The 25606-nt window shown below is 33.9% G+C and overlaps 1 protein-coding gene across 3 annotated transcripts in view; it reads left to right on the forward strand.

The window, feature by feature from the left end:
* Positions 1-220: 220 nt before the first annotated feature.
* The window catches only part of LOC115440140 (CCR4-NOT transcription complex subunit 6), a 251861-nt gene continuing 226475 nt past the window's right edge, over positions 221-25606 (forward strand). For 2 of the 3 annotated variants that reach the window (XM_030164324.2, XM_030164326.2), the window contains exons 1-4: positions 221-366; positions 9052-9167; positions 12366-12559; positions 21131-21306. In XM_030164324.2, coding sequence (XP_030020184.1) covers positions 9060-9167; positions 12366-12559; positions 21131-21306 — 478 coding nt within the window. In that variant the 5' untranslated portion in view covers positions 221-366; positions 9052-9059. Of the gene's footprint in view, positions 367-613; positions 732-9051; positions 9168-12365; positions 12560-21130; positions 21307-25606 lie in introns of all 3 variants that reach the window. The other variant, XM_030164325.2, reaches the window with a different exon arrangement.

The raw sequence follows: 25606 nt of genomic DNA on the forward strand, positions 1-25606 counted from the left end.
TATTGTGCATTGGTACCATAGATGTTTAAAAAAGAGACAATCATTATTTTGTAAGACTTTATATGTACCGTTTTAATTTTAACTATAAAAACTACCTGTTTATTTATATACGAGAATAAAAATGATGTATGAATTGAATATTATAATATTTTTATAAGAGTATAAATGAATTATATATTCTCTATGGTCGCCACAACACAAAAGCAAAGTTCTAGAAAACACCGCTAGTGTCGATTGTCGCTGCAGTCGGTAAATGGACGTTTGATGTGGTTGTTTGTCAAGATAGTGCTATTGTGTGTTTACAGTGATTTATTTCCCGTTGCTATAATCCTAATTGAAGTAAAAGGTTTTAAGGAGTAGATGAAGGTACATATATTTTACATTTAACATTATTTCATTGAGTTATCACTTTAACCTCGTATAGTGATTTGGCGCTTGGAGTCGACTGTGCTTGGAGTCGATTCATCTCTTTCATGTCAGCTGTACACAAAGATGCTACGCATTTACAGTTTAATCGGCAAAATAATGAATTAAATCATCATTTTTTCATAGAAACAGTTACAGTTTCGTAGTTAGAAGTACATTATTAACGTATATCATTGTTATCCTTTAGGTTTATCTCCCCATCCACGGAGGTTATGGAAGAGACTTGTCCCTATTTTTCGAAAGAAGATAATTTATCGTATAAAGCAAATTTATCACACCTAATGACCCCTCGCGGTGTTATAAAGGTACACATTATCGTTACGTTGACATTTTATCCGTAAACTTAGCGTCCATATGTATGAAAACAATCGGTATCAATGTTTACGTAGATAAATGTAAGATGTTATTTGTACCACAAGAGTATCAGTCGGTATTATGCAAAAAACCGTTGTACTGTATTTGGTGGTAACTGTACGTATGTTTTTACGATAGGTTTGGATAATTTAATACACTTAGTTTTGATACCTTGTCATCCAGAAGTTAGATTGACCACATATAGTGATTCATAGTGTACACTAATGTGAAATAAAATTTCATTACAATTTACTTTAAAAAGTATTAATGTAGCTAATATCTGGTAGATATTCCTATAGTAGACTGTAATATAATATTAGATCTATAAGCCATAAGTCATTTTGGATCATAAACATTCATCCCTGTTGCCGGAACCGTTAGTTGGCTGCTAGCCCACGGCAAAATGAAGCATGTCATTACATTGCAGTAACAGTGTTTATCAAGGTGAACATAGTATTTCCCTTTACCTGTTATAAATACAATCATTCTGAATACATGTCAATGCTGAGGTAATTTTATTAACAATAAAATGCCAATTTAATTTACATGCATCAGTAAATGTTAATAATAAATAATTTTGTGGCTAATGATTGAAACTTAACCTTTTGTTCATAGAAAATATACATAGTTTTATAGAAATAAGGGATGTATTTCAATAATTTATTATGAATTAGGTTATTGATACAGACATATTTTGTAAAACATACACTAGGTTTACTTAAAGAATATTACCAATAAGAAAGAAAAAAACGTCTTTGCAATTAATATGACTAAGAATAATATATCTACCACTAAGAAACTTTATTATAATTTAATCATAAATACCATAATTATTATTATGAGAAATTGTTAATTTTCCTAACTGTAATTTTTCATATTTATGACAAAAATTTTGTGTTTTAATTACCAAATTAGATGAATATTCTAACAATATTTTGTTTTAAAATTTTGTCAATAATTTGAGACAAATTTATTATTTATCTACTTATTTTGCACTAATAGTATCAGTGTATACTGTAGAAAAACATTAACTTAATTTAATCCATTATTAAATTCTATTTACTTTTAACAATATTTTACAAACTAAGTTTACAAAAAGAGCACACTTTATTTCAACTAAGGACTACACAGTTGTTTGGCTTACATTCTCACTAAATAAACATCGCTACAGCCATTCCTATCCTTATTTTTACCACAATTTTAATACACTCTTTAAATTCTTCTAAACGACGACTATTGCTTATGAATTATGCATAATATTCACAATTACTTTCCAGTAACATGCAAATTCTGTGGCATCTTCCTACGCAATGTGGCCATCGTGTTTGAAACAGCTCATTGGTGTCACAAAATGTTTATAAATAAAACTGTTTGTATCATGTGGTAATAAAGATGGATTTAATTCGTATTCCAATGAAATAAGTCAAGGTGATAGGCATAATAAATATTTATCTTGATGAAATAACTTAAGGTCATGTTTATATATTCGCGAAAGGGTTATGTAGAGGCAAAACTGTTATGCCAATATTCTTACATATGAGAATTATATTTTGGCTAGCCGTAATAATGGATAGAATACTCATCTAGGGCTATTGGAGTGTGTTTTTCTTAATTTTATATTAAATAAGTTTTCACATAAAAAGTTGTCCAATCTTAATTGAACTCTGATCCTGAATAATTATTGACTAAACTATAGGCTAATGTGATAATACATAAACATATATAAAATAATTGATTGTAGGAAATATGGAAATAATCTCATATTGACACAATAACATTCACAAATTTTAGGTACTGGTTTGATAACTTTGAGGCATTTGCAGTGCTTCCTTAGTTATTAAGTTGACCTTCCGACACCCAGTTGTTATTGTCATATTGATTTCGAAATCTTGTGTAAACATTATGTTGAAAATATACAGAAAACGTGGCTATAAGATATACTTGGGGAATGAGAGAATTGAATATAACTTGCATTTAACAATTGTCTATAAGCCCTAGGGTTACCTCGAATTCCCGAAAGACGGTTCCTTTGTTGAGGGTACAGGGTGTTTTAAAATCTTCCACGCTACGGGCATATACTACCCACCCACGTGTATCGTGAAATTTAACGATGGAAAAAACCGCCATTTTTAGAATAATATCGTCTATATTCATGTGATTTCCTTGCTTCCTTTCATATTCTAATTTACGAAAAACGGGACATGTCGTCAAATACGGTATTTTCGTGTAATTACGGATGTATGATAACCCTTATATTGTTATGTTTATTACATTTAGTTTACAACTAAGAATTCCAATATTAAGATTAGATGGATCAGTTCTTGTTCATAATATCTTAAGCTTATTTTCATATAATTTACACAGTATACTGTGCTTATATCCAGAGCCGCCGTGGCGTAGTAGTCGGTGAGCAGTCTGTTAAACGAAACACCGTGGATGCGATCCCCGTCATTTCGCGGTAATATTTAAGACTGAAAATTTTCCAGATACTCTCACCCACAAATTAAACCTTATAGCGGTCAAGAGTCAAGACCGTAACAACTGTTGAGTGTATTTTTTATTGAAATATTAAAAGTGATACTGACTTCACCATCATACGTAAAATATTACGAGGATAATAATGTATTTTAGAAAATATGTTATTAAACTTTAATTTCTTGCTCCCTTGTTGCTAATATTTAATTCGAACGAACTGTAGGTCGCTAGTGTGAAGATAAAGAATTTTGTTTTACAATATATCAGAAAGCTTTGCAGTCACTCAAAGACCGTAATTTTACGTCCGACTTGAATGGATTAGAAATTGACCCAGTTACATCCGATAACAATCGTTGTTAAATCTTTCATGTGGCCTTTGTTGCTAACTGAACTATGAAAGATATGTTTTTTTTCCTTTTCGAATATGATTGAATTCTTTATTTAAATATAAATATTTTACTTAATACAGTTAGTGTGTCGATTTGTGTATACACAAATTTGAAAAGGTTCAATGATTTTAACATTTAACAATTTGTAGCTGCAAGTTAATTTGTTCAAGGAAAATTTGATAGGCAGTTAAATATGTACGTATTATAATATTTAATGTTCAATAACAAGGTAACTGCGTAGTAGTAAATTATTTAAATAAAGCATACTTATTTTATACGAAACAATATATTTTGTATTTAGAATGCGTTATTTCAATTTAAATAATAATTTTAAAAAAATCTAGTCGTAATTAACAAACCCTCAATGCTATCAAGTTGTCCAATTTCTTTCCTGCCTTAAAAATACTCGGTTCGCAATGTCTTGTATTTAATTTTTCAACAAACTTTCTCGGGACAATTGGCATTAATACATAAGTCAAGTAACATTATAAACAGTTAATAAAAGAACGCGCATACACACGCCTTATTTCCGAAGAGGTAGCCAGCGGCGCAACTAGTGCTTTACGTTTTGCCGTGCATACTCCTATGATGTGACAGGGGGCGAGCTTATCCTTAATTCGGGCACTTATTCCAGAATCCGGTCTGATACTGAGTAGGAAAATCCAATATGTTTGCCCGACATGGGTATCAAACCAGAGACCTCAGCACTACAGTCGCACTGTAATGTATCTAGGCTACAGGCAGACGAAATAAAAGAACTCTTGTATTAAACACGTGACTACTTTTTTTACAAACTGTAAGACGAGACGAACAGGTCGCTTACCTGATAAGCATCACCATCAAGTAAGCGGTGAAATATTTCGAAACGGAACTCAACACAACATAAAATAGGCACTAGTACGCACCAATTCGGTCTGCAATTCGTTCAAATGATGATTTTACGTGAATTACGAAAACGAAGCCGACAGGAATCGGGTCGTATGGGTCCTTCACCACTGATCACCGCTACCTATAAAGTTGGTAGTGGTACAAAGAACTTTGAATTAAGTACTCATTTACTAAGTACTTCGTGGTGCACTGTGCTAGTTAATCCGCAACCAATTTAACTGCATATAGCATTCTTCCATAAGCATATGAACGCGAATCAATGGTTTATTGAAATGGGACCACTTCGCGAACTTCCATTAACGAATAAAAAAGGATCGCGCGGATCGATTCACTATACTCAGAAATATCTATATAAATACATACATACTAAAAGACAATCGTCCTTTTTTGTAAGTTTGTTAGAGAATGCAATTTGGTGGTTTATGCCCATTAGACAATATATTTGCCTATTCTATTGCATGATTTGAGAGGGGCCTATCCTTCAGTCATCACCATAGTCATCATACCATCAGTCATATAGTAATTTTTACATTTGAACCAAATGCATAGTTTTTTTTTTATATTTACATTATTGGCAGTTTTTACATCATTATATGTATACATATTTTATCTCCATGTCATGAGGTAGAAAATAACACTAAATTCAGTTTTGATAAATAATGCATTTGATGAACGAATCATTTAAGCAGTTAGATATATGTTTATATAATTTTTCCCATTTCTGAATACGCTATAATTATGTTCGTGGTTCGATTTTAACTAAAGCGATGTCATGAACGTATCAGGTGTCCGTAATTGATGGTCACATCTGGGAGTTTTCCAGTCGATTTACTTTGCCCGTAGGTCCGGCCAGGTCTCAAAAACTTGTCAGCTTTTGTGTCAGACATGTTGGGCCAATAAAGAGTGTTTTTAATTTATAAAATATTTATATTATTGGAATTTATACTCTAATACATTGTTGGATATTCACCATAATCGCGTCCACAATAGTTGTCATTCTGTCTAATAAACTGTGCAACAAATGAGCGTTGCACCGCTGTTGGATGAAGAAGGCCAAACTAATGAACACTATGCCATTAGTAAAGATATAACCATTTATCTTACGCCTAAATTGACATAATCAAAGGGCTCTAAAACTATGTTATTTAAGGTAAATGAGGTCGCAATGCAGGCCTTTGCGAAGCTGTCGTGCGAGCCGTATCGTTGATGCCCTGTCGGTATTTAAATTGAATGCGCACTTGGACATGTAGCACTCTTGTATGTATGAAGTGACGTCACAAGTTGCATTTTTAACATTGCTGTCAGCGACGGATTTAGAGTTGCATTTGTGGGATTGAGGTTTTGGCGGGAAATTTTATGAGCTGCATTAAATTTGGCGTATGTTTGAGAATTAAAACTGACTGCCTCGATGGCCCTAGTTGGTTTGCGTGTATGCTACGACACCCGGTCTGAGATAACGGCTTCGAATCCCAGGCCAAGCAAAACTAATAAAATATTGCGTTTTTCTGATCAATATTAGACCGGAGTCCAAAATTAGTGCCCGATAGGGCGATAGGCTCACCCTTATCACATCATGGGACGGATTACTTGACGTAAAGTAAGTGCTTTGGTTACGCCTCTGTCTGCCCCTTCGGGTATTAAGGTGTGATGTGCGTTTATTTTGAGAATTAAAATGCCGATTAATAACCCTTATCGGTCATGATAAAACTAAGTCATGTATCGATAGTATAATAGAGATAAATTTAGTATTTATACAAACAAAATAAACACGAATACCACGACTGCGTAATATAGGGTGCAAATTGATTATAATATTCCCCTGGATATTAATGAAAGTATATTCCATAATGTTACGAATAACTTAACAGTTTGCTTACCAAGTTAAAGATGGATTATATCTAATAAAGTTCGTCACAACTACGCTATTTTGCGTTTTAAAAATATGTTTACATCGTCGTGTTTTATTGATATAAAAAAATTCTAATAAGGTTATTCCGCGCGAATATTCCACAGCTGATTATAATTATAAACAAGTTAGACGATATCGTCTTGGAGTGTTTGTTTTCGTAGAAACGTGATTTTGGCGTTGTTTTTATTATTTTTTCCATTATTTGCATCGCACTTAATCATTTAAGCTTCTATTAATTGGAAAAAGAGCTTTGAAGAATTTATAAATATAGACTGCTATTTATTTTTGAAACCTTGTTTTGTTTTTCTCTTTTAAGCCGTATTACATTTAACGCTTTGAATGGTACACAATGTTAAAGTATTTTTTCTCTTAAATTGATAAGCCTTAAGGCAGTTATATGAATTATAATACATCGGAGACGAATCAGTCTAGCTCATGTGACACTCTGTCATACTTTTTCTGAAAAAAGTTTCACTAGGATTTGGCCAAAGAGTGCCATTTTCTAAGAATATTAAGTAGAAGTTAAGGATAACATCCAGCCTATGTAACCATGTTCTAATATGTAATACCTTATAGCCTTCTTCGATAAATTGACTATACAACACTAAAAGAATTTACAAATTCGGTCCAGTAGTTCCTGAGATTAGCGTGTACAAACAAACAAACTCTTAAACAAATATATAAAATGTTACCTAAAACGTAACAACAAGGGGCGTGATTCGTCGTTGGTCAACATATTTGCACTGTATTAACTTACCATCAGGCGTTGCTAAGTCACCATCGCGCTAAGATAAGTAGCATTAATTTTACATTTAATTATAAAGGTATTTAGTATACAATAAAATTGATAAATTAGTACCGACTACCGCGTATTGTGATTCATTATTAGAACTAAATAATTATCGCTGTATTTTTTTTTTCTACTATTCACTTTCCTGTATCCTGTATCCTGTATGCGGTTGACAACAATAGACAAATGACAAAACAAATAAATCTAAACAAGTGTGTTATGCAACAATTTAGGCGCAACATCTTTCTTAAAGGTATTTCGCAACATGCCGCGTATCACTTTTTTTTAACCGTTTGGATAGAATGTTACCAAACAATAAACATATTAAAGTTAGGTATGCAGTTTTCTCGACCTTATGTCATGGCACTACAGATAACAGAATCTTTCTTCAATAGAGAACTTCAAAAGATTTTTGCAAACAGCTATATGCTACAATAACTGCCTAACATTAGGCGAAATGCATTCTTTACTTATTTACAAAGCTCGGGAACATTGAGCAATATTGCACCTCAATTGTTGCCTAGTAACGTTGCTTAATTGTCACTAGCCATGTCAATGCCGGCATTAAATAGAGATGTTCTCACCAACACGAAAATGTAACCGCGGCGGACGTTCCCAAACCGCTGATACATTCACCGCAAGTAGACAATGACTCATGAAAATCTAACTCTAGATTGAAATAAACATAAAATGCAGATTAATGCTTTTGATCGCGGTTCTATATTTATTTGCTGGCAGCATAATATTTAGCTGAGTAAATGACGAGGTCCTGAATTGGCACCATTTGAAAGTAGCTCTACTACACTTGGTTGTAAGTGAAATACCATCCATACAGTGTCGTTTGACAAGAGATGATTACCTAACGTTAGTCCACACTAACTAGTGTTAGCGGCTGGCCTGATTAAAGCTGTACATTCAACTGTTTAAAAATTGTGACTACTTCGATTTGGTATTAGCAGAGTTGTCCGTGATTGTATTAGTTTGACCCCAACTATTTGTTTTGAGTATCACACCATTGAACGAATGCGAAACGATACAAGCGCGATGTTTATGTTGAAGTCGTAAATGTTGACGAATATAGTGCAATGTGGGTGGCAGCATTCTGCTGAATTTGTAATATGCTTTACATTTTGAGTCCACCGGTAATGCATTACATATCGTATACGTAAACACTCAACAACAAACACATAAACAGCTTAGTACCTATGTTTTATAATATTTAGTAGTGTAAAAGATATAATATACACTATACAGTCGGACCGACAGTCTTTATCAATACTAAGATACAAGACCTATGTCGTTGGTACGGGGTATTTAGGAATATGAAGGACATACAGCGCCGTGACACCCAGACGCGAAGCAAATATTTGCTGATATGCCGGTCGTGAGGGGGCTAAATACAATATGTCTATGGCAGGCTGCGGCTAAATAAAAACATGAAAACGCATACAAAAAACGTCGTATTGTAAAAGGTTGTTTAGTTCTTCGTATGCTTCTCTTCCAACCGAACTAGTATTACTACAAACCATTACTTTAACTGGTGCTATAATTGGCACCATAAGTTTGCGGTTAGGAAAAATAATTATAAACAAACATCTACCAGCTTTCATAATAATAATTATCTACTTCATTGTATTATATGAGACTTGTTTCCCAAAACCTGACATAGGCATTACTTATAAACTGTATCTCAGTTTATTTGCATTTGGTTTTCCCGTTCCTAGTTTATAGTTCCCAGACTGCCTTACTCGAGCTAATTGAACGATTTATAGGTGGTGGTCACTTAACGCATATTGATGATGCACAACGTTGCGTTGCAGGTGACAGAATGTCTCGCAACAAAGACAAGCAAGAGGGCGCGGCCGGGCGCACTTACCACATCATGTCGGAGGCGGAGCGAGCTTCCGGCAGACGGGGCGGGTGGACCACGCTTGAGGTAAACACATCATTATCTGGATCTTCAAAACCATTATCTGTGAACTAGTTTTTAATTAGCAAGCTGGTTTTGGAATGAGCAACAAGGTGTCTAGCGTAAGTTTCTGGTGGTAACTGGTTTCTGGATCTTCAATATCATTATGTATAAACTAGTTTTTACTTATTAAGTTGGTTTTGGAATGAGCAACAGGGTGTCGAGTTTGAGCTTCTCTGGCGGTAACGGCTTTTTCGGCGGTAACGTTGATTGGGTCGAATAAATTTAGTTCTATTAAATGCACTAAATTTTATAAATTACTAGATGACCCGGTGAACTTCGTATCACCTACATACATTTATTATTGTTATTTATTGTGAAACACAATTTTGCCATACAATACGTATGTTATCATTATCTGTCTCTCGCTAGTCGAGAGTACGGTTTGCACGTGAAGTAGCTCGTCGTACATTTGATTAACTTCGACTATCTAAGTCATCTTCTCCGTGGCATTTTGCGACAATAACGATAAATAAAGTTCTCACGCACTGACAAATTGATGATAGATTTTAATAATAGTCTTGAAATTTATTTATTTATTTTCTATTTTAAGAACCCACTGACACTTTTACACTTTATTTATTTCTGCAATGTTTTGAACAAAATAAACCAAAGAAATCGGACCTCATAATACAACTATGAAACAGACTTATTTCTGAATACATCTATATATATGTTACAGTTCTTTATTTCTAAAAAGAGAAAAGACATGAAATGTTTGACACGTAGGAACATTTTGTATTGAAAACTTATATTGTCGTTTTAGTATTTTCCGTTATTTATTATTTATGTTCGTCACCGTTTAATCCATCCCTGGACTTCCACAAATAATTCAAAACCAAAATTAGCCAAATCGGTTCAGCCGTTCTCGAGTTTTAGCGAGACTAACGAACAGCAATTCATTTTTATATATATAGATGAGTATTTTACCTCATTTTTGTAGAAGATTATTGATAGAAAGGTGTACTGTCCCTACATTTTGTGAAGATTTGTAGGAGGCACCTTGAACAAAAGCCAGTACGCGTAAATTTAACCGAAATCGCTGAAAAGGTCCGTAAATAATTTTATTTGTACATCTTATGGTTTAACTCGTGTTAGAATTTAGATGGTCACATTATGTGTTATACTTGTAAAGGTAATGTTCGAGAAAGACATAATGTGCGATGCTCTATTACACAAGGCAAATTTGATGTCTATATTCAATTACTTACGTGTCTTGCTACAGTAGCGGTTTTTCCATATAAACCGAGAGAGCTCTTTGTAATTATTTTCAACAACAAAGTGTTTGTACTTATATTTATCACATTGGCTATAACGACGGATAACCATGTCAAAGCCGACGAATAGTGTGTTGAGAAGCAACTTTTGATTGCCTTTGTAAAATATGTGATAGGAAAACTATTGTATATTCCTATATTGTTTGTGTTTATCTTCACCATTCGTAGCATTATAAATATCATAGTATGAAACTAGTGAGACTGAAGCAGCACACTACTTTTTAACCCACTTAAAGAAAGAGGAGATTCTCAATTCAACTCTATTATTATTATTATTTTATGTTTTTATGGTTCTGAACATGCACAACATACACATTTAACCCGCGATTCTAATAATTTTGTAGTCATCTTGCCGCTGATTGGCAAACACTGCTCTTGCCCTGTCTTGGCCCCTCTAATTCCTGATATGTCTATCTATGATGACTATTGTTCTAGAGGTCGAAATTTGCCCGTCGAATATTTGAAGATTATACATAAATTTGTTTGCGCTCCTCTTTATAACCCTAAAAATAATTTAAATGTCGAACTCCGTGCGCGCAATATGCTTAAAAAGAGTTGAAAAAGTTTTTTATGGTATATATATAAATACTAGAGTAAATTCTATCTACCATTGTGTATGATGTTACTGGAAATACCATCTGTGTTGCATTAATCTTTATTCCTTATATTCATTTGCCACAATAACGTTAAACAAACGTTATTTGTGAATAATTTATAACAGTTCTTTAATAATAACTTTTAATTATTACCTACCTATTTATACACACGTGATCAATTTGCTTGATACGGTCGTCCCATTAAAGTCACTTGGCAAAGAAACCCGTACGTCATGTAATGATTTTAATTGTCCTGCGTCCAAACAGAAAGAATTGAATGATGCGGACAGTATATTTTAAAATGTAGTTTATGTAGATATTTCATCTATTGCACACTTTCGAAATCTATGATGGTCTGTATTCTGTATGTCAAACGATGTGGCTACAAGAATAGAAACCTTCAATTTTATTACATAAAATGAAAATTAGCTTCTATTGCTGTTTGTCAAGGTCATATTTGTATATTAAATACGGCAAAACCATTCGATAAGAATGTTACACTCGTAGTTTTAACCTTCACAGTTCAGTCCATAGTCCATATATAAGACTAGTTTAACCGTTGTATGTTGAGTAAAAGGTATCTTGCCCCCCAGACGAATCACCTGCTGCTATTAAAAAGAAAATTAAACTTTCACCTTTCTAGTTCATGCCTTAAGCAATCTATGGAACGGCTTTAAGTTATTCATGTTATTCTGGAAGAAAGCAAACGATCGCTATCCTAGAGGGCATTAAGTTCATAACAAAGTTCAAGATTGTGCTCAGACGAGGTAAAATAGAATTTTAAATACTTTATTTTCGAGAATAGCTATTTCAACTACAATATATAATGAAATGAGGAAAAAGTGGCTCTTGGCTCATCATGTAAAAGCGTAATGTCTTTTACTATATTTTCTAGAAATGACTTCAATTTAGATTCCGAATACTCACTATTTTGAATTTTGAACTGGTCTCTATAACTGACTATAAACCAATGCCGTTAGTGCACCGAAAGCATTCGCCAACGTACCCAGCGATATGGTACAACAACAGAGAAGGACCAATAAAAAATATTGGTAGCTGGTGTACACTAAAATCCTCAATATCAGAATAGGCAGGTGATCAGTTGAAAAATCTAAATTAAAACATCTGAAACTGATGTCTTATTAGTAACAGCATAAATTGTGACCATAAACCATATTGTAGTGTGATAAAAACGAAACTAAATCTTCGATGTTACGGATCTCACATTAGATATGAATAAAGGTCGATGATATAGCAAACTGTGAAGTGACGTCATTGTTGTGACGTTGCAGGTAACAGGAGGTGTGCGCGCGCTGGCGCCGCAGCTGTTCCAACTGACGCACCTCACCGCGCTGTACCTCAACGACAACTCGCTGCAGCGCATACCGCCCGACATCAGCCTCCTGGCCAACCTGCACACACTCGACGTCTCCAACAACAAGTTGCGCTCGCTGCCCGCCGAGCTCGGTGACCTTATACAACTCAGGCAAGTCTGCAACCTTTAAATTATTGGCTTTGGTCTTTACACTCTGGACAGACTGGTCGTGGTCGACGTGTAACGTTTCCTTGGTTAGAAGCAACGTGCCTCGGCTATTGAAGTCAGATGGGATTCAATTTTTTGTGAAGTTAAAGATGCGTGATAAAAATGTATTAGTTTTTTCGCAATAGATATATGTCATTTCTTGTTTCCAAAATTTTTATCTAGTAGTTAATAAATGACATGTGTTTAATTCGTGGATTTATCGTATGATATTTAGGTTAGAGGATTTATTCACTCACAAAAGACAATATCTATTTGCAATAAGTGTTAGTAAATTTAAATTAATAACTATTTAAAAAAAAATATTTGGGTGTGTATTTATAATTCTAGGGCATGTTAATCTCTTGACTGTAATGGTTGTGTGGCTTTAAATTAAAATACCTTCACGTATCAGGTCTAAGATTATTGGCCGAACCCTGTAAACCATCTTACCTGCTACCTTCGATTTCACAGCCATAGACCAATCGGAATAAAGTGGACATAGATACGCAAAATAGATTCAGCCCACAAAATGACACTTTTGAAATAATGAAGATAGAAGTTTTAGTTTTGGTCATTGATATTCTATTTTATATTTTGTAAATAAAAAGTTCAAATTAATATATTTTGACTAAGATGATTTTACTAATGGAAAATATAGACCCTATAGACTAGAACTAATTTGGCATACTCGGCTCATTTTTGACCATACTCTAGAGTAGAACCTTTTTGCGTATCTGCGTCCATGTTCGTGTGACATGCTTATAAATGAGATATTTTGATTGGTCTATTCTTATTATAAGCGCTTAGTTAGCAGTTGAGGTAGTTTATTGGAAACGGTCGTATATTCTTTCTGGACCTAACAACGCGGATGGTCTATTTAATATATAATTATACTAATCATCTGCCTCGGTGGCGTAGTTGTATTACGCGACGACTGCAACACTGAGGTCTCGGGTTCGATGCTCGGGTTGGGTCAGGTGATATTGGGTTTTACTACTCGGTTTCAGCCTTTTTGTGCCCGATATGACCATTGGCTTGCTCCCTATCACATCATGGGACGGAATACACATGATGAAAATTGGACGCACCAGTTGCGCATCTACCTACCCCTTCTGGGAGTGCTGATATTACTTTTAGTACCAAAGACAGCCTGGCGCGTCACAGGATAGCACTCTACTACAGGATTTGAGTTGCGTTGACATAAGGTGCGCGGGGAGCTTTACGTCCTCTGGTAGCCCTTGTAGCTAAGACTACTTCTATATTGCTTTAAATTCCCTGATACATAAATAGATGTTCTAATTAAATATTACGATAAACAAACCCGTTATCATAACTTAAGATTTAGGTATTACCACATGATGCTGACATAACTCCATGCATAATGGCATACATTTACCAAATCACACATCTTAAGCATGGTTTAGATTTAGAAGCAGACTTGCAGAACTCCGCTTCCGTAAGCAATATTTATCATGTTGATCATCAAGTTAGCTGGCGTCTGCAAATTTTGAAGCTCTCAGGACTTGACAAGAATTTGTATAGAATTATTGCCGATGGTGTAACATCTTAGTCTAAACTTATCATTACAATAAATTCGCCTGTTATCATAATTATGAAATTGAAAATATGGAGAACATTCTGCACATTTGCGTACGACTAACAAACTCATGTTACGTTATAACACACTCGCAAACACCTATCAATTGAAAACTACCAATAACCTCGTTTCGTAATGTTGGCTCTTCGTTTGTCTTTTCTATACTTATCGTCTTCGTTTGCAATTCTTTCGAAGTCACGTGGACACACTATGTGGACAGACAAGTCACGTCACCCAGCAGATAAATACACGCGGTATCTGTTGCTTCTAGCAATTGATGGTTTTAGTGCCATTTTTTATTTGAATTAGGTCATGTGGAAATTGCCTTACTATCTTGATTTATATTATCAGTGGTTTGCATTTTTATGTTAACACTGATTTTTTGTTTTAATTTTTTTATCGTTGAATGACGAGACAAGTGAGTCGCTCGTCTAAACAGCTTCACTGTTCCTATTGTGCCGTGTCTGTTAATTTGTGACATTGTTGGGATACAATATACATTATCTCTACTAATTTATAATCCTACTTTTTTGATCTTTCCTAATCTCCTTTCTTCTTTTTTTAGTTTCGGATTTGCATCCTCGATTCTATTTGCATTATTAATGTTTGTGGGCTTTGGCGCTCTTCCCATCACATGTTCCAAATGCAACGTTTTCCGATGTAATTTCCTTGACTGGTATATTTGAGATTATTAAAATTTGATAATGATAAAAAGTTAAAATAATCTTATCAAGTTTTACAATTTATTTATGCGTTAAACGTTAGCATACGAGGTCGCTGTGACCTTAACATATATTTTTTAAATTGTTTATATTCTTTGATTATTTATTATTAAACTAGGGGGTTCCTATTCCTATCGTTAAGGTGTCTTCTATTGTATATTACCTGTAACCAGCTTATCAGTTATCAGCATCACTATCTTTATATTAAATAATGAGAGGAAACCTGTTTCGCTACTATTAAGTTAACATTATAAAATATATTTATTACATAGATAATGTAGAAAGTACTCATTGGAGCATTCATTGAGGTTAACTTGGTTATTGATGGAAGATTTATACTTTATCTCCCTTTTTTCTATTACTACTCTGATATGTTACAATACGAACTTATTAATTAGTGATATATTTATATTTACTGGTAACTGGTTTGTCGTGTATCGCTCATATCCTTATTGTGGTCTGATTTAAGGTTAATATTTAGGTAAATAGTTTTATAAGAACTCAGTAACATGACATTGTCCAAAGGCTTTTTTCTGAATATTATTAAAAAACAAATAGATTGCTGCTCTCACTATTTGTCTGTATCTTATTGTTATAGTTTTAGATGATACTTCCGTTAATGAACTTCTTTAACTGGTCTACTCAAGTTGCTGATGCGTTTAGGCAATTATAAGATACTTTCAATCTGGAATATGTCCGATGTAGCCACAGGCACTATCACATCACTGGACGGAATTCACATGGCGAAAAGTGAATGCACTGTTTGCGTCTGCCTAGGAGGATAAAGAGGCATGAGTGTTTGGAATACAAATAAACATACTTTTGTTAGACGCTGTAAACGACAAAGTCAGGTCGCCTCGCGTAGGTACATGAATGAAATAATTACAATAGTAATGCTTCGACCTCGTTTGATGATATCTTCAGCTTGACATCCATCCATCTCATTAGTGGCGACCGGGCGACCTCCGGCCGTTTGTGTGTGTAATTTTAAGTGGTGACGTACAGCGGCCGATTTTTTTAATCCTTCCACTGGAGAAACTACGTTTAGTGCTGCATCTAGCGTTATATGCGTCCGTTCGAACTTTTCTTCAAGATTGTTTCACAATGTCATATAAATAGGATAGGGTGAGATCACATTGACCATTTATATACGTAATAAAAGTGTATGTATGCTAGTAACTACAATAGGAAATAAATAAATTAAAGTTCTGATCTGGTCATCTCTGCACTGTTCCCAGAGCATTTACCTAGTTACGATGCCACGCCTGGCTGTTATTGTCTTCGTATGGCATTTGTGGTGTTAGACTTAGTATAACATTGTCATGTTTAGACTATCCGTGTCTCAACAGACTACGTCGGTAACTGCGATCTTAGTTTCGATCAGTGAAGGAACTATGAATCTTTCAATTTGTGCTAAATTTTAATCGACTGTGTATCTATTCTTTTTTTGTTGCTTTGAATGACGAGACGAGCTTACCGTTAGTCTGATGGTAGGCGATACGACCGCCCATAAACAGTAGAAACACCATCCAACACCTTGAGTTACAGAATATTGTTTGGTGTTTTACTGCGCTCGCCATCCTGAGACATGAGATGTTAAGTCTTATTATGTCCAGTAGTTACTTTTTTTACTTCATCTGATATGTGATGCAATAAGCTAAAATATAATTCAAATTAAGATACATATCTTAATCAAAGTCACCAACAAAATACGTAGGCATAATAAAAAATAAAAAGATGTTTTAAAATATTACCTGATACGAATTACTTCCTAGTACTCCGTATCCATAATAACAATTTATCTGTCCTTATCTAAGTAAACAAATGTTGTTTGTACATAATCATATCAACGATTACGAATATCTATAATGTTATGTATTTATGTTAAACAATATAACATTAGTCGGAAGGTATTTAGATTACGATGTGAATAAACAAGAATCGGTTGATTTCGTTCTACTAAGCAACCAAATAGCACGAAATGAGACAGGAGAGCAACTAATTGCAAATAAGTACGCACGTATTCCTAGCCTCATATGCGCCAGTATTATATTTGAGTGTCGAGAAAGATCATAATCGCAAACCTGTAACCTAATAGCGAATCATACAAACATTTATATCGATAAACTAAAACATACGTTAAACAGAAGTAAATAACACTAGACTATTTCGAAGAAATCCATTGTAGGAATGATCTAGACAGTAGCAGCCTTACTTATAAAAGAATCGCAAAGCTATGCTTAGTTAAAACACAAATTTCCTCGATCAGCTGTAAGTCAAAACCCACCATCTTGCCTCTTAATAAGGTTTAAACTAGGAAACCGGTGGTGTTTTTGACAGCTATTTAAGCAATTCCTAACCCCTTAACGCTAAAACAAGTTTATAAGTAAGACTGTAGAAGTAGACGTAAACGAACTAACAGAAATTGACGACAAGACTTGTGAGCCGTAAATTTGCAATTAATTCAGGAAATGAGAAAATGACGCTAGTTTTGTATCTAAGACGGTTAGCACGCCACGTCGTGACGCGCCGACCGTCAATCTAACCGTGTAACCTTTGCTGATACCCGAACGAGGTCACAACTACTTTATAGTCCAATTTCAGTGTTCGCGAGGCGACGTAGACAGACTTCTTATTGGCTACTTGAAACTTCTAGGCTTTGAAGTGAAAGATGGTGTTTATGATCGTGGGTTGGTGGAGGCAAGGCGCACGATGCCGTCCGATAATCTATACCAAATATATTCATACTAAAGTATGTACTTATGTCGAATTATTGGGATTACCCACATAGAATTTTTGGTTTAAATCAAATCTTTAGAGATTTTGCCCAAAACCCAAAATTGAGTACGGTGATACGGCGTACGGCTATTTCGAGAGGTCAGATAAAAAAGATGCTAAGGTCAATGCGTCCATGAAAAAGAGACCTTACCTGAGAGTAGTAATGTATACTTAGCTATTACTTTAAGCTATTTACGGCCTGTCACTATCATACATTCAGAAGACAAATATAAGATGTACTTAAAAGTAACGTGTTCATATTGCATTGTATTGCAATTTAGCTTTACATTAAATACAAATTATCTAAACTGAATTTATCATGGTCTTGATGTTACTTACATATTTTCTAAAACTGATCCATGTTTTATATTGTAATGGTTTTATACCTTTAGAATCGCCAATTTCTCTTGACTTATCTATTGATGCAAATATTTCTACTAATACGTCGGACCAATATTGTAGAGAAACAAAAAATGAAAAAAGTTCTGAGCTAAGAAACACAAAAAAATACAGTGGAATTGAGAACCTCCTTTTTTGAAGTCGATGAAAAATAATATACTTAAGTCCAATCGGACCTATATTTTTAGGGAAAAATAAATATTTTTGCTAGACTCGACAAGTTAAATTTTGTGAACAATATGTGTACAAAAACAAGTTGTCTTGTTTAGGCAACGTCATTGCAGTTTCGAGCGAACTGAGGTGACCTCATGCGAATATCTCAAGACTACTTTTGCACATAGACGGACTTGTACCCAGGCGTATAATAGAATGGTGTTATGAATTTTATTTAGCGTTGTTTACAGTAATTGGTACGATATTCAGATCATAACCGCGATAACATTCGACACACATTGGTTGTTTGAAATTCGCAAAATACGAATTGTTAGCCGTGTTTACAAATATAATTCGATTCAGTTAGTTACCATAACTGGCTCGGGTTCATCAACCTTGATCGCGTGCCCACATACCTCGTCTGCGTTGCCATTCAAATCGCTAATATTTATCGTATTTGCGAATCTTATGACTTGTTTGATATAAAGCGTTGATTTTTCAGTAATGTTATTCTTAGTCGATGACTATTTTTGAGTCATCATTGAGTTTTACAATAATTTCGTGGATTATGAAATGAAATAATAGTTTGTTATCAATCGCGGAAATGGGAAGCGTAATACAGTTGTTAAAAAAGTAATATTTAGGTCGTTACGCTTGATTAATTAATCTCGAAACCCAGATGATAGAAGACGTTGATAAGATAGCACAGAAGGGCTCACATTATAATATTTCTTATAGTTGCTATTAACAGTGATAAAAGAAAAAATATTAAGTATAGAAAAGCTATATAGGACTTTAGGATTTTGTAAATAAATATATTTTAAGGGTATGAGAGGAAATGAATAGGCGGTCGGTCAATGCAATCGTATTGACATTTACCGTAAATAACGGAAAAAAAACTAATTTAGCTTCTGTCACTAAATAGTACATTTATGTAACATCAAAAGTAGGAAACAAATAGACAATTAATCAAGTGTATTATCAATTTTAAAATCCGATAATTTCCTAATTTCATATCAAATTTATATCCTCATGCTCATAATGACAACACGTAAGTTTTATAATTATTTTAATAACTATAGACACATTTAGATTGTGAATAATTGCTTCACGAAACAATGGTCTCTAGTTAATGTCATCGATGCCTTTTAGGAAAAGTTGAACGACTTTGCAAACTCCAAACATTGATGCTAATTTGTACACGGTTAGTTGTTTTTGGTAATTTTAATCGAACATTCATTTTAATAACTTTGTGTGTATAATTTTATTGTTATTGGACACGAGACAGATTTGGATTTTGCAATCGTTAATCTTTCTATGAATGTTTTCACGTTAGGAATGCGTTGTTGATGTTGGAAGATTTACATAAATGCGAGTTATTAATGATAACTTTTTGCAATCGTGTGCATTTTTTTGATTTTGTCGGATTATAATTTGTCGACTGTGTAAGTGCTATATTTTTTAACGATTAATTTGATTATAACATAAACTATCTTTTGCTCGCGGCTTCGCCTTTGTGAAGTTTTCTAGGATAATTGTTCCGCTACAATAGAAAGTGGCCTATAACCTTCTCAGGGTCTTATACTATCTCCATACAAAATTTTATAAAAATCCGTTCAGTTGATTTTGAGAAAATCGATAACATACAGACAGAAAGGGGGATTTTGTTTTATAATATGTATAGAACTGTTGCGTTGACTACATTGGCCTGGGATAGGGCCATGTAAGGAGATATTTTTATAATTCGTGTGATAGTTAATGTTGATATACTGTGAATATTTTTTATTATATAAGTTAAATAAAAATCAAAATAACAATTATATTTATCTTAATTATTCCAATATACTTGCTCGTAAAATAATGTGTAATAACAATATTGCTTTGTTATGATATCGCTCATAACAAACTTATAAAGGAAATATACTATACAAAGATTTAAATATCTTAATCAGTCTTAATTTCGTGCCTAATCAATTATTCGTAAACGATAGCCTAGTTGGAAATAGAACGGTCTGCCAATAGGAATGTTTGCAGGTTTAAACCCGAGGCACACACTTTTGATTTTTTAGAGTTACGCATTTATTGTTTATCAATTATATTTCGCTTAATGGTTAAAAAAATATTGTGAATTCTCCATAAGAATTACGAGGGTATGTGAAGTTTGTCCGCACCAGGCCAGTGTGGCGGGCTAAGGCATAAAACCCTCTCTGTAGAGAGTGTCCGTGTTCGGCAATAGGCAGTATTGTAACAAAGCTAGTGTTTATATTATTATTTATTAAATTATACGTAATGTTGAAAAAAATATTATATATTTAATTTTGCTTTTCTTGGTACCATAGTCGAAATAGTTGAATGAATAAGCTCTCTATTTCTTGCCGTCTTGCCTGACTGGTTTCTAGACATTAAGACGTATTATATTTCATAGCTTTTATGAAAAGTACTGGTATTGTCCGATGACCATGAAGGCTGAAAAGTCTTCGAAACATCGGGAGAAAATCAAAATATAAAAAATCGCGATAGAATCCGAAAAGTAGTTTAATTTTAATAGTATTGCTGTTTTTGTTCAGTCGCGATCTTGTACTATCAGACGAATGCTTCGGTCGCCTCATGGTAATTTTATAAAACAAAAAGGTTTCCGCAGATTTGGCTGGTTAAGTCTGGTAATAGGAGAGTGTACGGTTTTGCGGTTGCAGTTGGACAGTGGCTTTGTTTAACGACCAATCGTAGTTGTGGCAGCTCAATTCGAACCCCCTCGTAAAAAAAACATGTTAGTAACGTTTTATTAAAAATGAAGTTGCTGAAATTAACATTTCAGTAAAAATAAGTAAGTTGTTTCATACGCAACTCAAATCAGTATAGTTTAACGTCAAAAAAATCTCATTGCAGAGAACTCCACTTGCACAACAACTACCTTCGCGCGTTACCTTACGAGCTCGGCCGTCTGTTCCACCTGCAGCTGCTGGGGTTGCACGGGAACCCCCTCAACAAGGAGATGCTGTCGTTGTACAACGACTCCAACGGCACCGCCAAGCTGCTCACGTACATGCTCGACAACTTGCAAGGTAAGTGGCTTGTTTGTTTGGAGGCGGTTATTTTTTTATTTGAAATTCGAATTTTGAATTTCGAACGTCATTGTATTTCTTTAACGGTCAAGACGCGGTTTTAATGAAATACCATTGTGGCTGCGATGTCTGTAGTTTTTAAGACGTTAAATTTTCTGTTTTAATCACGCTAAATATAATAGAACAATTATTTCATAAGTCTGTTGTTTTTAAAGAGTTTGCAAATCAGCGCCATCTATTGACACGAATATGTACTAACCTCTACTAATAATGAAATGAGTACCGAAGACTTAATATAGATGTCGCCACGTGGCGCGTTTCACAATAATATTTAAATGAGCACCGCTCTCATTACCTAATAAATTAAATTTAGTTCCTCTTGAGACATCACGACTTTTAAATGAGATAAATTTTAACTGGTCCAGTTAATTTTTATTCGGAAAGTAGTCGTGAAATTGGATTTTACGTTTTCCTGCAATCGTGGTTTTTTAAATTATTGTTGCATTTTTTATTGTGACCACGTAAAGAGGTCAAAATTTTTAGAATAAAAATATATTTTTGATATCTGCGAATCTATTACCATATTTGCTATGTTATCCCTTAAGGATTTTTTTGTAAATCTGATAAGGAATATGATTATACGAAGAAACGTATTTGGAATATCCAAATATTTAAAACCCCCATTTACTTTACACGGTTTTCGACATATCTTCAGATGAAAGACGTATTCAATACGTCAAAAACGGTTTGATAAATTCTTTACCAATACGCTTTCAAAAGAAATCTATTTGTTAACCAAAACGACGTCCAAACAATAAAATTGTCAAAAACGTGATAATGACGCGACAATCACAATCGTACATTTCACGCCTCCGTAAACAATAAATGAAAGTTTTTAATACGGAGTTTATTATTCGCTACTCGACGATTTCAGTGCAAACTGTCGCTATGGTGCTGTGAACACAGAGACGGTCAGGGGCCGGGCGGTAGATCGACAGTATTGATAAAAAAAATATCATTGCTTATTATAAACGCGATCAAATAGAATATGGGGAGTATTCTAATGATAAAATATTTTTTATTGTACAACTAATAACGAGGTATGGAAGTTCGTTTGATGGTAAACGCATCTGCGAACGCCTGAACTGCCTAGAATTTGAATTACAAAACTGTATTAGACTGTCATAGTTATCTAAACATTAAATGTTATGTCCCAAGTGATTACCCTAATTACAATGTGCTTCATTCGATCACATACTTGCATTGCAGAAACAATGTGGTACCAGGGCGTACTTTCGTGCATGAAACTATGCTTGATTTCTCCATTTTCAATATTTAATAGAACGTCTAGCGTATACAAATATTTATTCTTTCAAATTTTATCTCTTTCTAACAGACTTTCCTATTTTTAAATATACTTTCCTAGTCGTTCGTATTTGATCACGTGACTTATATTATTATTTTTATTATTTAATAGAACCATAGCGTATACAACATATTTATATAATTTCAAATTGCAATAATCACTGTAATACGACAGACTTGTGACGCCTGATTTTTAAATATACTATTGCTTGTGTTAAAAAGTATGTTAACACAACTTGAAGTATAGAAGAAAAAATTAAATTGATTACTTATTTGAACACCCAACAAAACATACACCTTACATAGTTATTTGTTACAATTCAGTAAGTAATTGCTGCAGTGCTGTTTTAATTACAGGCTGTCACAGCATGAACATATTGTTACATAACAATAAACAATTGGCTGCACCATAAATGCAGTATATTATGGCATGGTATTCTCATAATTTATTTTTTATAACCGCTAACGACCGTAGAAAAGGAATTTTTCTCGAAGGCCCCTGTTGTCCCACCGCCCTGACACTGATCTGCGGTATACGCCCAATTCTTAAATGAAATGTTTATTGTTACAATGCAGTTGGAAAGTGTGAGAAGATCGCGGCATTGTCTCGTTGTTGGCGAGGCCGTTGTGGGCGAAACTGTTGTGGGAGCGATTCGATACGCCGGATTTGTTGATTGGTGGTCTTTGACAATGTTTGGTTGTCTTACAAAAGTTTATGCTGGCAGTAGCTCGGCGTTATGTTTGCGCATTTTGGCCAAAGCAATATCGACTTTGTACCATTGGCCGAATAATGCAAATATTCGTTCAAATACGGCAAGATTAGGTTTTATTGTGTGACAATTGAAAGATGTTTGATGAAATGTAAAAAGATCCATTTTGATGTTATAAATATTTCGTTTGCGGATCGCTGGCGTGTAAGATCCATTAATGAACATAGTTTGTCGTAAATTTTACTCTTAGTTCATGCTAAAAAAACGTACTACTTAACCTACGTAAAATTAAAGATGAAGAGACTTTATAGTACACGGAATGCAATTAGATTTTTTATTTATAGTCATAATTTTTATTTCCTTATTTACACATATAATATCTTCGAGTAAAATTTCTAATACTTCTTAATGTTTGAGTCGAAGTCACACGCACTTAACTTACTTAGATGATAAATCACTCAATATACGAGCCCTTTATTGAAGATAACGCTTTATATCCATTAAGTAGCTGTCTATAAACAAATATAGGCTTCATTTATAAAATGGAGCGTCTGTCTGTCGGGCTGTCTTTCTGTCCGTCCGCAAACCACTTATATGTACGAAGGTTTATTGAACTATGAATGCGAAACGAGCACGGTTCAATAGTGATAGATATTGTGATGCATTTGAACTATGCGGTTATTTGTAAGTAAGAGAAATGCTTTGACTAAGTTTTGTGGAGGTTCACGATGACTAGGTAATTAGTTCCAAAAGTATTTGTTTTTTCATCTCTGATAAATACCTTAGCGTTAAATTACAACGGATTTTTTTTATTATTTTAAATAACCTAAGTTTTAGTATGGAATTTAGTAAACTTTTGTTAACTTATTTTTTAGATTTCAAGACGATAGGATTAAGTAATTTTAAACGCTCGCTGCGGTGGGTCATAATTGGCTTATCTTTAGTGTTCATTTCGTCCTATATTTGTTGGTTATTGATAGCTGTGAGCCACACAAATAAAATAAAATAAAAAATAACAAAGACGGTACCTGACTTACACCTGTGATTGTAATAATAAAGATAACATGTTTTACAGAGTACATAAAAATAAGTCTAAATTCTCTCCTCTCAATGTTTTGTATATTTTTTTTTTAATAACTGGCTTTAGGAAGGAGTGTATAAAGTTTTTGCTAATGACCTGTAACATTGATCGTGAACCCGAGATACCCTTTCTATTATTTTAAAATAGTATGCCATTAAAGAACACAATTATATTATCTATCGAAGAAAGATTGTTACGGGTTCGAGTTGTACTCGGTCAAATGGCATTAAAATATCGCGGGCTGGAAGGACTTAGTTTGTCATCACGTTGTCCGTGTTCTAAGTTCTCTATAGAGATGTGGCATTACGTCACACATACCGCCAAGAGTTTGATGAAATCATAGATATTAGACATAGAGAATAGAATGAGCGTTCTTGGTAAATTATTAAGTTATTTTGGACATAGAAATGTCATCATGGACTTTCATAAGTATTATTGTATTATCTACGTGATGTATAAACCAAATTCATTTGTGTTTGCTCTATAAGGAGATAGGTAAAGCCATCGTCATAGTGGTAAAGAATTTCAATACAACTTACAAGAAGCAGTTTTTTCTATTGTCTTACGCCCGAAATTAATAATGTATCTGCTATCCAAGACTGAAACCTATCTTAGATTGCCGACTATCTTTCGATTGCTCTCCTACCGGCATGCCAATATCTTAACTCGCCTATCCTTGCTTGCCTTCAACGATAGATCGCTGTTATTTTCCAGATGCCTTTGACATTTCCATTTATGCAAAATTTTGTATTATCCAAACAAAATTCTTTAAATATTTTTGCAAACAAAATCTTGAGTAATAAAAAATATTGTATGCATTTACCCTACTATTTAATAAGAAATGTCAATTTAAGGTTGTATTTAAAAGTTGAAATTAATTTAGTAACGTGTTCATAATAAGGTACACTGAATTTAACATTGTCATGAAACAGTAATAAATCTTTAACATTTATTTTTTATGAGTAATAAACTCGGTGCCATAATTAATAACTCTGTGACACGATTAACTTCAATATAACAATTCCGTTGGGTGTTGTCATAATTTCCGTTTACCTTACGAAACATAAGCTCTGGCATACAACTTAACCGTTTTATCGCATTGGAGTTTCATCACACAATAAACCCATTTTCAATTATTGCCATA

This window comes from Manduca sexta, chromosome 21, assembly GCF_014839805.1.
Source record: "Manduca sexta isolate Smith_Timp_Sample1 chromosome 21, JHU_Msex_v1.0, whole genome shotgun sequence".
Taxonomy (NCBI): Eukaryota; Metazoa; Arthropoda; class Insecta; order Lepidoptera; family Sphingidae; genus Manduca; species Manduca sexta.